Source organism: Gekko japonicus, unplaced genomic scaffold (assembly GCF_001447785.1).
Source record: "Gekko japonicus isolate JY-2015 unplaced genomic scaffold, Gekko_japonicus_V1.1 scaffold1690, whole genome shotgun sequence".
NCBI classification, from domain to species: Eukaryota; Metazoa; Chordata; class Lepidosauria; order Squamata; family Gekkonidae; genus Gekko; species Gekko japonicus.
The window spans coordinates 349,923-360,461 of NW_015159763.1; the positions used below are offsets into that span (position 1 = coordinate 349,923).

General features: G+C 48.8%; 1 protein-coding gene across 1 annotated transcript in view; it reads right to left on the reverse strand.

The window, feature by feature from the left end:
- The window catches only part of HECW2 (HECT, C2 and WW domain containing E3 ubiquitin protein ligase 2), a 207,840-nt gene that overhangs the window by 145,183 nt on the left and 52,118 nt on the right, over positions 1–10,539 (reverse strand). The window contains 2 exon segments of the mRNA XM_015406124.1: positions 3,318–3,487; positions 7,897–7,933. Coding sequence (XP_015261610.1) covers positions 3,318–3,487; positions 7,897–7,933 — 207 coding nt within the window.

The following is a 10,539-nucleotide window of genomic DNA, read 5'->3' on the forward strand; positions in this document are numbered from 1 at the left end:
GCATCTACGAACAAGGCATGGCTCTCGGTACATTCGGCGTTCTCTCATAACCCCCAAAGCTAAAATTAGGTGCATCACAAACATGTACATGAAATATCTGAAGACTCACGAAAGCTCCTCCCCTGCTCCGAATTCTGTTAGTCTTTCGGGTGCTCCTGGACTCTTGCTTTTTCCTACTGCGATAGACAGACTAACATGGAGACCCATCTCGATCTATCCGCGTGAAATATGGCTTACGTACCCTTCCATGCGCAGGGTGCAGCCGACTGTGGCAAACCCAGAGGCCGGGACGCTGGAGCGGAAGAAGTTTAGCAGTAGAAGCCCTGATGGTGTCACGGCCGAGCTGAACAGGGGAAGTGAACCTGGTTGCCCGGGCAACAAGGGAGCAACCGGGAGGCGGGAGGCAGCCGTTGCTGCGGAGAAGACTGGCCCGGTTGCTAGGGCACTGGTGAGCCGCCCTTGGGTCCCATGGGGGGGGGGAGGCTTCGTGAGAGCCTAAGATGATGCTGCGTGCACATGAGGCACACAACATCTGCTTTCGAAACCAGGCCACAGCAAGACGAGGAACAGGGGACTCCAAGCCTGGGGAGTGAGAAAATGGCAGACCCCCGGGGGAAATCTGACCCTCACTAACCCTCTTACTTACAGCGGGAATAATTCAGCCCCTCCTGCCTCAACACTGAGGTAGATCCCTTCAGACTGTGCATGGAAACCCACCACTGTCACACCAGCAGCTGCGAGTGGAGGAGTGGGGAATCGAACCCGGTGCTCCCAGATTAGAGTCTGCGCTCCTGACCACTGCACCAAACTGCCTCTCATACCAAACTGGGTCATTGAAGTGTATTTGGTTATGTGATAAGGGTCACCTGCTTTATTACTGGCTTCAGCCAGCTGTCCCAAGGCAGCCCCCCGCCCTTATACTAGAGACAGTCCTGACCTGGATGGCCCACGCTGCCCCGAGATCTTCCGTGGTGGACTTTCACCGTGGACGTCCAGGACCGCGAGGCAGGCAGTGGCAGATCATGTCTGTCAATCTCTTGGAAACCCTACAGCAGTGGTGGCGAACCTATGAGAAGGGTGCCAGAGGTGGCACTCAGAGCCCTCCCTGCGGGCACGCGTGCCATCGTCCCAGCCAGGCCCAGACCGTCATTAAAGTCTTGAATTCTCTGCCAACTAATTTTAAGTAAATGAAAGCATTTGCGATTGCTTTCCTTACTTTGTTTGGATCATCTTAAGTTAATGTTATGAGTTGTTTTTTTCTAAAGTGAAACCTCAGTATTCAGGTTAAATTGCTGTGTCGGCACTTTGCGTTAAATAAGTGGGTTTTGGGTCGCAGTTTGGGCACGCGGTCTCTAAAAGGTTCACCGTCACTGCCCTACAGGGTCGCCGAAAGTCGGCTGCACTTGACGACATTTTCCACCAGCGCGTTCTGATAGTCTTGACTTTTCCATGGCAGCTTTGGAATACACTACAGACCAGCTCTGAGAGATCTTGTAACTGACCACGGTCACACCAGCAGCTGCGAGTGGAGGAGTGGGGAATCGAATCCGTTGCTCCCAGATCAGAGTCTGCGCTCCTAACCACTGCACCAAACTGGCTCTCACGCCAAGCTGGGTCATTGAAGTGTATCTGGATATGTAATAAGGCTCACCTGCTTTATTACTGGCTTGAGCCAGATGTCTCAAGGTAGCCCCCCACCCTTATACTAGAGACAGTTCTGACCTGGATGGCCCACGCTACCCCGAGATCTTCTGTGGTGGACTTTCACTGTGAAAGTCCAGGACCACGAGGCAGGCAGTGGCAGATCACGTCTGTCAATCTCTTGCCTTGGAAACCCTACAGGGTCGCCGAAAAAGTCGGCTGCAGTTGACAACATTTTCTACCACCGCTTTCTGATAGTCTTGACTTTCCAATAAAATCTCCACAACACCCACATTTAGCAAACTGAGACATCTTCCTTCGTGGGAATAGCCGCTGGATTCATTTTTTTAAAAAAAGTTTAAGCTGTGAAAACACAGCCTGCAGGTTTTTTTTAAAAAAGACAAATCATCAACAATACAATCTCCTTGCAATGAAAAAACTCTGTCTAGACTCTTATCTACAATATTTGCATCCCACCCTCCAACCGCCCCCCCCTTCCCACTCAAGGTAGAATAAGGGCTTCTCTCCTCTTCTTTTTCATCATCAACCACTCCTCTGTTACAAAATCTTTGTCACAAAACATCTTTTCTGGGGTTGGGGGAGGAGTGTTCAGTGACCTTCTAGGTAGCGTTGTCAACCTTCGGATTATTATCCCAGTATTACATCTGCTCTCCAGACTTCAGATATCAACTCCCCTGAAGGAAATGGCTGCTTCACAGGGTGGACTCTATGGAACTGTCACGTGCTAAGGTCCCTCCCCAAACCCCGCCCTCTCCAGGCTCCACCCCCAAAATCTCCAGGGATTTCCCAACTCAGAGCTCACAACCCTACTTTTTGGTGCATATACTCTAGGGTTTTTCCGCACATGTACCATCAGGTTTAAGTGGTTAAGACGCTGAGCTGCAGGCTGTGGAAGGTCGGTAGTTCAGCAGTTCAAGACCCGAGTGTGCCGCATGACGGAGTGAGCTCCCGTCTCTAGTTCCAGCTCCTGCCAACCTAGCAGTTCGAAAGCAAGAAATTGCAAGTAGATAAATAGGTACCGCTTTGGTGGGAAGGTAACAGCGTTCCGTGTGCCTTGGTGTTTAGTCATGCCGGCCACATGACCACAGAAACGTCTACGGGCAGCGCTGGCTCTTCGGCTTTGAAACGGAGATGAGCACCGCAACCCTAGAGTCGGATTCAACTGGCTTTCGAGCAAGGGGAAACTCTACCTTTACCATCAGGGAGCTGTGTTAGATTCACATATAACTGACAGTTATGTACAGTAATATTAAAAATTTGTGCCTAATGCTTTTTTTTTTTTGGTGGGGGGAGGAGATAGTCTCACATTCAGAGTCCTCTCTTCCTTTCAGGTAAATTCAGTAATTTCTGGTTAGAGCCTTATTATAAAGAATTGTTACGTTGCGGAAATAGCTGCTAATTAAAAGTTTGTCCGTGTCATTTCCAGGCGCCTGTGGTGTTAGCGGCAGATCCCAAACATTTCTGTTAGCGGAATGAGGGGGATTCCAGTAACACATAATACTTCCAACCCAACAATCCGTCTTCTTATAGTTCTTAGAACAATGTATATAACCAGCCATAAAACTCAGCGCACAAATGCAGAGGGAGGGGGAAATTAATATCCGTATAGCAGAAAACATTAAGACTACCATGCCGAGAATTAAACCATTCGTTACCTCTCTGTGCCAAATAGGATTCGTTGTGTTACTGATGATGGTGGAGCGTCGTTCCTGACCGTGGTGGGCAAATGTCGGGAAGGTGCTCTTTTTCCCAGGCTGGATGGACATCTTTAAGTAAGGGTCAGGATTGAAGAACATCCCCTTTTTAAGCCCGACTGCTCTAAGATCTTCGGAAGACAGAAAATATATCAAGGGGAAAAGAAAACAGTAAATACATCAAGCATTCCTTATCACTTATGTTAACCTAGGTTATCACAGAAGGTTCCCACAGGGCAACCCAATGTGCATTGATTACACAGCTATAGGAAACGCGGAACTTTTGTGATTCGTTGGCATCTGTGTGCAGCGATGAAACACCGCACAGTAATTCAGAGGCATGCGACCAACCTGGAACAGCCAGCCGCCATGCACAACGTCAAAGAGGTACTTTTCTCCCTTTCTCACAATACAAGAACTCGTGGGCACTCCATGAAATTGCTGAGCGGTCGGGTTAGAACAGATAAAAGGAAGTCCTTCTTCACCCAAAGAGTGATTAACACTTGGAATTCACTGCCACAGGAAGTGGTGGCGGCTACAAGCATGGACGGCTTCAAAAGGGAATTAGATAAGCATATGGAGCAGAGGTCCATCAGTGGCTATTAGCCACAAGGTATAGATAGGGGCTCTGGGGCAAGTGATGCTCTGTCATCTTGGTGCTTGGGGGGGTCAACAGTGGGAGGGCTTCTAATGTCCTGGCCCCACTGGTGGACCTCCTGATGGCACCTGGTATTTCTGGCCACTGTGTGATACAGAGTGTTGGACTGGATGGGCCTTTGGCCTGATCCAACATTGGCATCTCTTATGTTCTTATGTTCTAACCTGATTCGAAAACAAGCTCAAAGCTCTGGGTTCAATCTATCTTCTGTTTACTTTTTTTTAAAAAAGATTCTTTTGCAGATTTAAGCTGCCAGGAGATTTATAACAGAAACATTAGTTTCTAGAGGCAAAAGCTGCACGCGACAGGCATTTATAAAGGAGATTCAGTGAGAGACCAAGACATTCTAGGGAACTGTCAAAATCAAGGACGCTGTGCTTTCCCTGGACGGGATTGTATCAACAGTCAACTAACCCTATAATAGCAGAGATAGCACAGGTGCGTTTGATCTATGTACAAACAGGGAAAGCATAGCCGATCTGATATCAACCGCCACCTCTGCTTCAGCTTGCCCTTTGAAATACATAAGCACCAGGGTCAAGCCCACAGGCGGATTTCAGAGTTTGGCTACAGGGAATGTTAACTTCCAGAAGTCAAGAGATTTAACGTGCTTCAAAATAGTCTACGGTCTGGGCCCTATTTCGACACAGAATCAGTCCTTGGGATGAATTCATTTTACTGACTTCTTCGAGTTCCGGTAAGATCCACAGGACTAAAGACTGGATCCTGGAAGCTATGAGTCCAATGGTGCTCATGGATATGGACTTCCCCCCAGCAATGCCCCTTCAAGACCTCCTGAGGGCTGATGCTTTGTTTATTTTCATTTATTACTCTGCCTTTCTGAGGGAGACTCGATACTTGCACTAGTGTGAGAGACAGCATAAGCGTAAGGTGTCTATTTCACCTCGTAACCTCCGGGGGTGTGTGTCATATTTGGTGTCGTGGTTAAGTGCGCGGACTCTAATCTGGGAGAACTGGGTTTGATTCCCCACACCTCCACTTGCAGACCTTGGGCAAGCTGTAGTTCTGATAAGAGCTGTCCTTGAAAAAAGAGCTGTGTTTGTCAGAGCTCTCTCAGCCCCACCCACCTCACAGGGTGTCTGTTGTGGGGAGGGGAAGGGAAAGGAGTTTGTAAGCCGCTCTGAGACACCTTTGGGTAGTGAACGGCGGGGTATAAATCCAATCTCCTCCTCCTCCTCCATATGACATTCTGTCCCCACGGATTCTGCAGCCTCCAGCATCCGCTTTTCAGGGGCTTGCTGGTGGAAGCGGGATGGCAGGAGAGTCTATCTCTCCGAGCACATTTCCCTTATACTTCAAAGGATTCAACCCATTGCCTTGAGCTATCCCTCCCGCATGATTTAGCCTTTTCTGTTTAAAGCATACCGAGTTATTGTGGAGGAATGGTACTTGAAGCGAGCAGGAAAGCTGTCAGATTGCTAGAGAAGTGTGATCGGTGCCACTGAGAATTCTGGTTCAACGGCTTAGGAAGCCCGCAGAGGGCTCCCCCCCCCCCCGAGATAGGAGTCGTTTCATCTGTCGCCTTAGGTATAATATCATCATCTGTTGCCTTAGGTATAATATCAAATGGCCACAGTGCATAACTCCTGACCACACAGAACCCAGTCCTCGCTGAAAGGAAATCAATTGTTGAAAACGCAAAGGCAGTTGAGACAAGAGTCCAATTAACCATCTGCCGGTTAAAGCCCAGGGAATATAAACCAGGACTTGAAGGTAATTGATATACATACAACTGTAGGCACCGTGGGGCTGTTGTTGTTGTTGTTGTTGTTTTTTGGGGGGTGTCCTAGTGAAAGAAATTTTCGCGGACCCATCCCCTCCAACAAGCTTTCGAGGATGCTCAGACTGGAGACAGGGAGGGGTCTGCTGGTTCTTCATTGGCACTGCCGGAAAATCAGGTCATCGGCTGTCCAGCGTCCACCTTACTCAATGGTCTCTAATGCAAAAGAACATGAGGCTAACCGCACCCCAGCTATTGTCGCTGTCAGAAGGAATGGACTGTGCAGTCTTAATGCAGAGTTTGGAGTCCCGGGGAGGGTCGTGAAGAGTTGGCGTAGGGGTAGAGAGGGTGTAGGGTTGCCAGATGCACTTCGCCTGCTGGCAGGGGGTGGGAAGGAGCCTTCCGGGAGTGGGGAGGGCGAGGCGATATCGGAATGATGACATCATGAGGAAGTGACGTCATCACACTGGGGAAATCACATGGTGGTGCTCTAGCATTTTGGCCAAAATGCTAGAGCATCGCTGTGTGACATTGTTAGCGTGATGATGTCACTTCCACATGACATTATCACGCTAACGATGTCACACGTGACGGGGCTGTTCAGGGGTGGGGCTTCCCCGCTGCTACCTGGGCCAGCAGCAGATTGGAACCCCCAAAATTGGAGGAACCTCCGCCGGGACCAGGGGTCTGGCAACCTTTTCTTTGCCAACTCCTGCTGCTGTCCCTCTGTTACCCAGAGTGCTCCACTCAGGAGTTCCTTCCTTACGGTCATTCCCTTCTCTCTTTCTCTCTCCCCCTCTGTCTACCATGAGAGTCAGACATGTTTTTTTACAATCTCTCTTCATTCTAGCTTAGATAGACAGCTAGAGCCAGTTTGGCGTAGTCGTTAAGAGCGCGGACTCTAATCTGGGAGAACCAGGTTTGATTCCCCACTCCTCCACATGCAGCTGCTGGTGTGACCTTGGGTCAGTCACAGTTCTCTCAGAGCTGTTCTCTCAAGGCCAGTTCTCTCACAGCTCTCTCAGCCCCACCTACCCCACAGGCAGTGTTCCCTCTAAGCTGAGTTAAGAGTGAGCTAGCTCACAGATTTTTATCCTCCAGCTCACACATTTTTGTCTCAGCTCAGGAAGGATGGCTCCAGAGCAAACTAATTGATGCAGCAGCCAAATCGCTCGCCCACAACCTTAATGCCAGTAGCTCACAAAGTAGAATTTTTGCTCACGAGACTCCACAGCTTAGAGGGAACATTGCTCACAGGGTGTCTGTTGTGGGGAGGGCGAGGGAAAGGAGTTTGTAAGCTGCTATGAGACTCTGAGTGGAGGGCGGGGTATAAATCCAGTCTCCTCTTCTTCTTCTTCTTCTTCTTTCTTCTTCTTCTTCTTCTTCTTCTTCTTCTTCTTCTTCTTCTTCCTCTCTGCCTTTTCTATCCAGTACGGAGTTCTCACACAGTAAAGAACTCCTATTTCTTTTCTCAGTAACAAGCCTTAGTGTGAACTTATTCCTCAAGCGGCCAGATTATAGAATTCTGTCGTCGAGTGTCTCAGCTCTGCTTCCGGTCTCTTTCCAGGAACGTGTTGGCCAAGGTTTCTCCTCCTTTCCCACAGTAAGGAGAAGAGGCGATCGTGATCCAGCCCGGGAGTGGCTCCGCTTACGGGTGGGGGCCGAAGGGACTCGCCCCAGCAGAACCAAGCAGCCAGACTATAGAATTCTGCTGTCGAGAGTCTCAGCTCTGCTTCCGGTCCCTTTCCAGGAACGTGTTGGCCATGGTTTCTCCTCCTTTCCCACAGTAAGGAGAAGAGGCGATCGTGATCCAGCCCGGGAGTGGCTCTGCTTACAGGTGGGGGCCGAAGGGACTCGCCCCAGCAGAACAGCTGAACGTGCAACCTGGGCTGCAGAACAAGCTGCTCTGGTCTGAGAACAGACGAGGCACAAAACACGTGCCCGAGATCTGAACTGGCAGATGCCCGAATGAGTGATTAATCCAAATGAAGGAGAGCGCCCATGCACGGCCTTGCAGCCATTTGTCTCTCAAATGGACTTCATTCCAAACAGCTCTTCCCAGCCGCACAAATGTCTATTTACTACACTTCAGTATGAGATGGGGGTGTTCCCTTGGACGTTTTAAAGATCTTGTTACAAACCTCTCAAACTAAGATTAAGAACATAAGAAGAGCCCTGCTGGATCAGCCCAGTGGTCCATCCAGTCCAGCCTCCTGTCTCACACAGCGGCCAACCAGTTCCTCTGAGGGGGGCCAACAACAGGGCACAGAGGCCGAGGCCTTCCCCTGACATTGCCTCCTGGCTCTGGGATCCAGAGGATTAGTGCCTCTGAATGTGGAGGTTCCCCTCAGCCACCATGACTAGTAGCTATTGATAGATTTCTCCTCCACGAATCTATCAAATCCCCTTTGAAAGATGTTTGAAACATGCTTTGAAACATGCTTAGGCAGCGAATTCCACATTTTAATCACTCCCTGTGTAAAGTAACATTTCCTTTTGTCCATCCTGAACCTACTGCCCATTAGCTTCCTTGGATGTGCTCAAGTCCTAGTCTTTTGGAAGAGGGAGGCAGTCTTAGGGTTTGCTCTCTCTACTCATTACCCCTTTTCCCCTCACATACATCCATGGTTCCGTATATCGCCAATTTGACAATCCCAGTTTTTAGGAGGGTCTTTATGCTTGCAAGGTTTAACCTTTTCCCTTCAGTAGTGGTCTCAGGTAGATACAGGGGTGTTCCGTATAAGGATAGACTTTGCAACTGTGGTTCCCCTCAGTCACCACAGCTAATAGCCATTGACAGACTTATCCTCCATGAATCTATCTAATCCCCTTTTTTAAACTGTTTATTCCTGTGGCCATCACTACATATTCTGGCATTGAATTCCACATTTTAATCACTCTCTGTGTAAAGTAGTATTTCCTTTTGTCCATCCTCAACCTGCTGCCCATCAGTTTCACTTGATGCCATTGAGCTTTAGTATGTCTCCCTTTAGTCGTCTCTTTTCTAAACTGAAAAGTCCCAGACTCTTCAGCCTTTCCTCGTAGGGAAGGGGCTTCAACCCCCTAATCGTCTTGGTTTCTTTAAGTTACGGAGGTAAAGAGACCATGGCCTGGTTTCGGATTTTTTCTTTCTCTCCAGTTTCATAGGCTGATAAACAGCATTTCGTTGTTCATGCCCGGGCCTCTAAAAGAACACATCTTCAGCAGAAGATAGATGCAATCCCCTATTTGAACACGTATACACGGTTACATCCTTTTTCTTTATAACTGCATTTAGCCAGAGCTATTTTTGGGCAGGAACGCACAGGAACAGAGCTCCGGCTGGCTTGACTCCCAAGTTGGCCACACCCAGTGGGAACTCATTAGCATAATAGGCCACACCCAACAGCAGAAACTCATTGGGATTGGCTACAATTAGGGGTGTGTGGCCTAACATGCAAAGGAGTTCCTGCTCCAAAAACAAGCCCTGGGTTTTGTCAACAAACAAGGTAAAGAGAATAAGAAGCAAAAGTTGGGTGTGGCTGGATGACCACACTTCTGGTAACATGGGGGTGCGGCCTAATGTGCTAATGAGCTATGCTCTCATGGGTGTGGCTGGATATGCTAATGAGTTCCTGCTGGGCTTTTTCTACCAAAAAAGCCCTGCATTTAGCCAAGTAGGAGGCAAGAGGTTTTTCCAGGTGGGCCTTCAGGAAAAAGAATGGGTTGTCTTACATTTGCATACAAGGCACTATTATAGATAGTAATACAAAAGCTTTCTGTGTAAAAGATGGAGCTGGGGGGGGGGTTTCTTATGCCCTGGGTCATCTTCCTTTGGATAAATATATTCATTATGGGCCAAAAACTGCCACTATGGTTGCTGCATGGGACAGAGCAGGTAGAGAAAGAAGTACTTTTCTCCCTTTCTCACCATATAAGAACTCGTGGGCACTCCATGAAATTGCTGAGCAGTCGGGTTAGAACGGATAAAAGGAAGTCCTTCTTCACCCAAAAAGGGATTAGCACATGGAATTCACTGCCACAGGAGGTGGCGGCGGCTACAAGCCTGGATAGCTTCAAGAGGGAATTAAATAAGCATATGGAGCAGAGGTCCATCAGTGGCTATTAAGCACAAGGTATAGATAGGAACTCTCGGTCTGGGGCAAGTGATGCACTGTGGGAGGGCTCCTAGTGTCCTGGCCCCACTGCTGGACCTCCTGGTGGCAACTGGTATTTTTGGCCACTGTGTGACAGAGTGTTGGACTGGATGGGCCTTTGGCCTGATCCAACATTGGCTTCTCTTATGTTCTGCCGAAACATGAGGGAGACAAGAGGATTCCTTCCCCACAACTGCCTCTCTATCATCCTTTTTATTCTTGGAAGAAATTACTTCTGGTCTCAAAGTCAAAACAGGTAAGATGCTGGGGAAACCACACAGGGTTCTTAGAGACCTTTAAAAAACAGACTCAGCCGGATGGAGCTCCGGCTTGTTGAGCTCCAGATGGGGAAGAGGGGGGAAGTTGATCCACCCATGTGCTGTTGTTAGCCTTATTAACACAAAGAATGGACAAAACACAAGTGCCCGCCATTTTCTCTTTAGAGGGCTAATACTGCCATGTGGCACGGGGCAATTGTGATCACCAAAAACCATGCAGGGATGGAAAAATTAAATCCCTTATCCCTTCCCTGTATAGCCCCAATTAGAGTCAGGATTGCACATACTTGGAACTTGCCTCTTCCAAAACAAAACTAAGAAAGGAGAAGGAGAAGGAGGAGAAGGAGGAGAAGGAGGAGGAGGAGGAGGA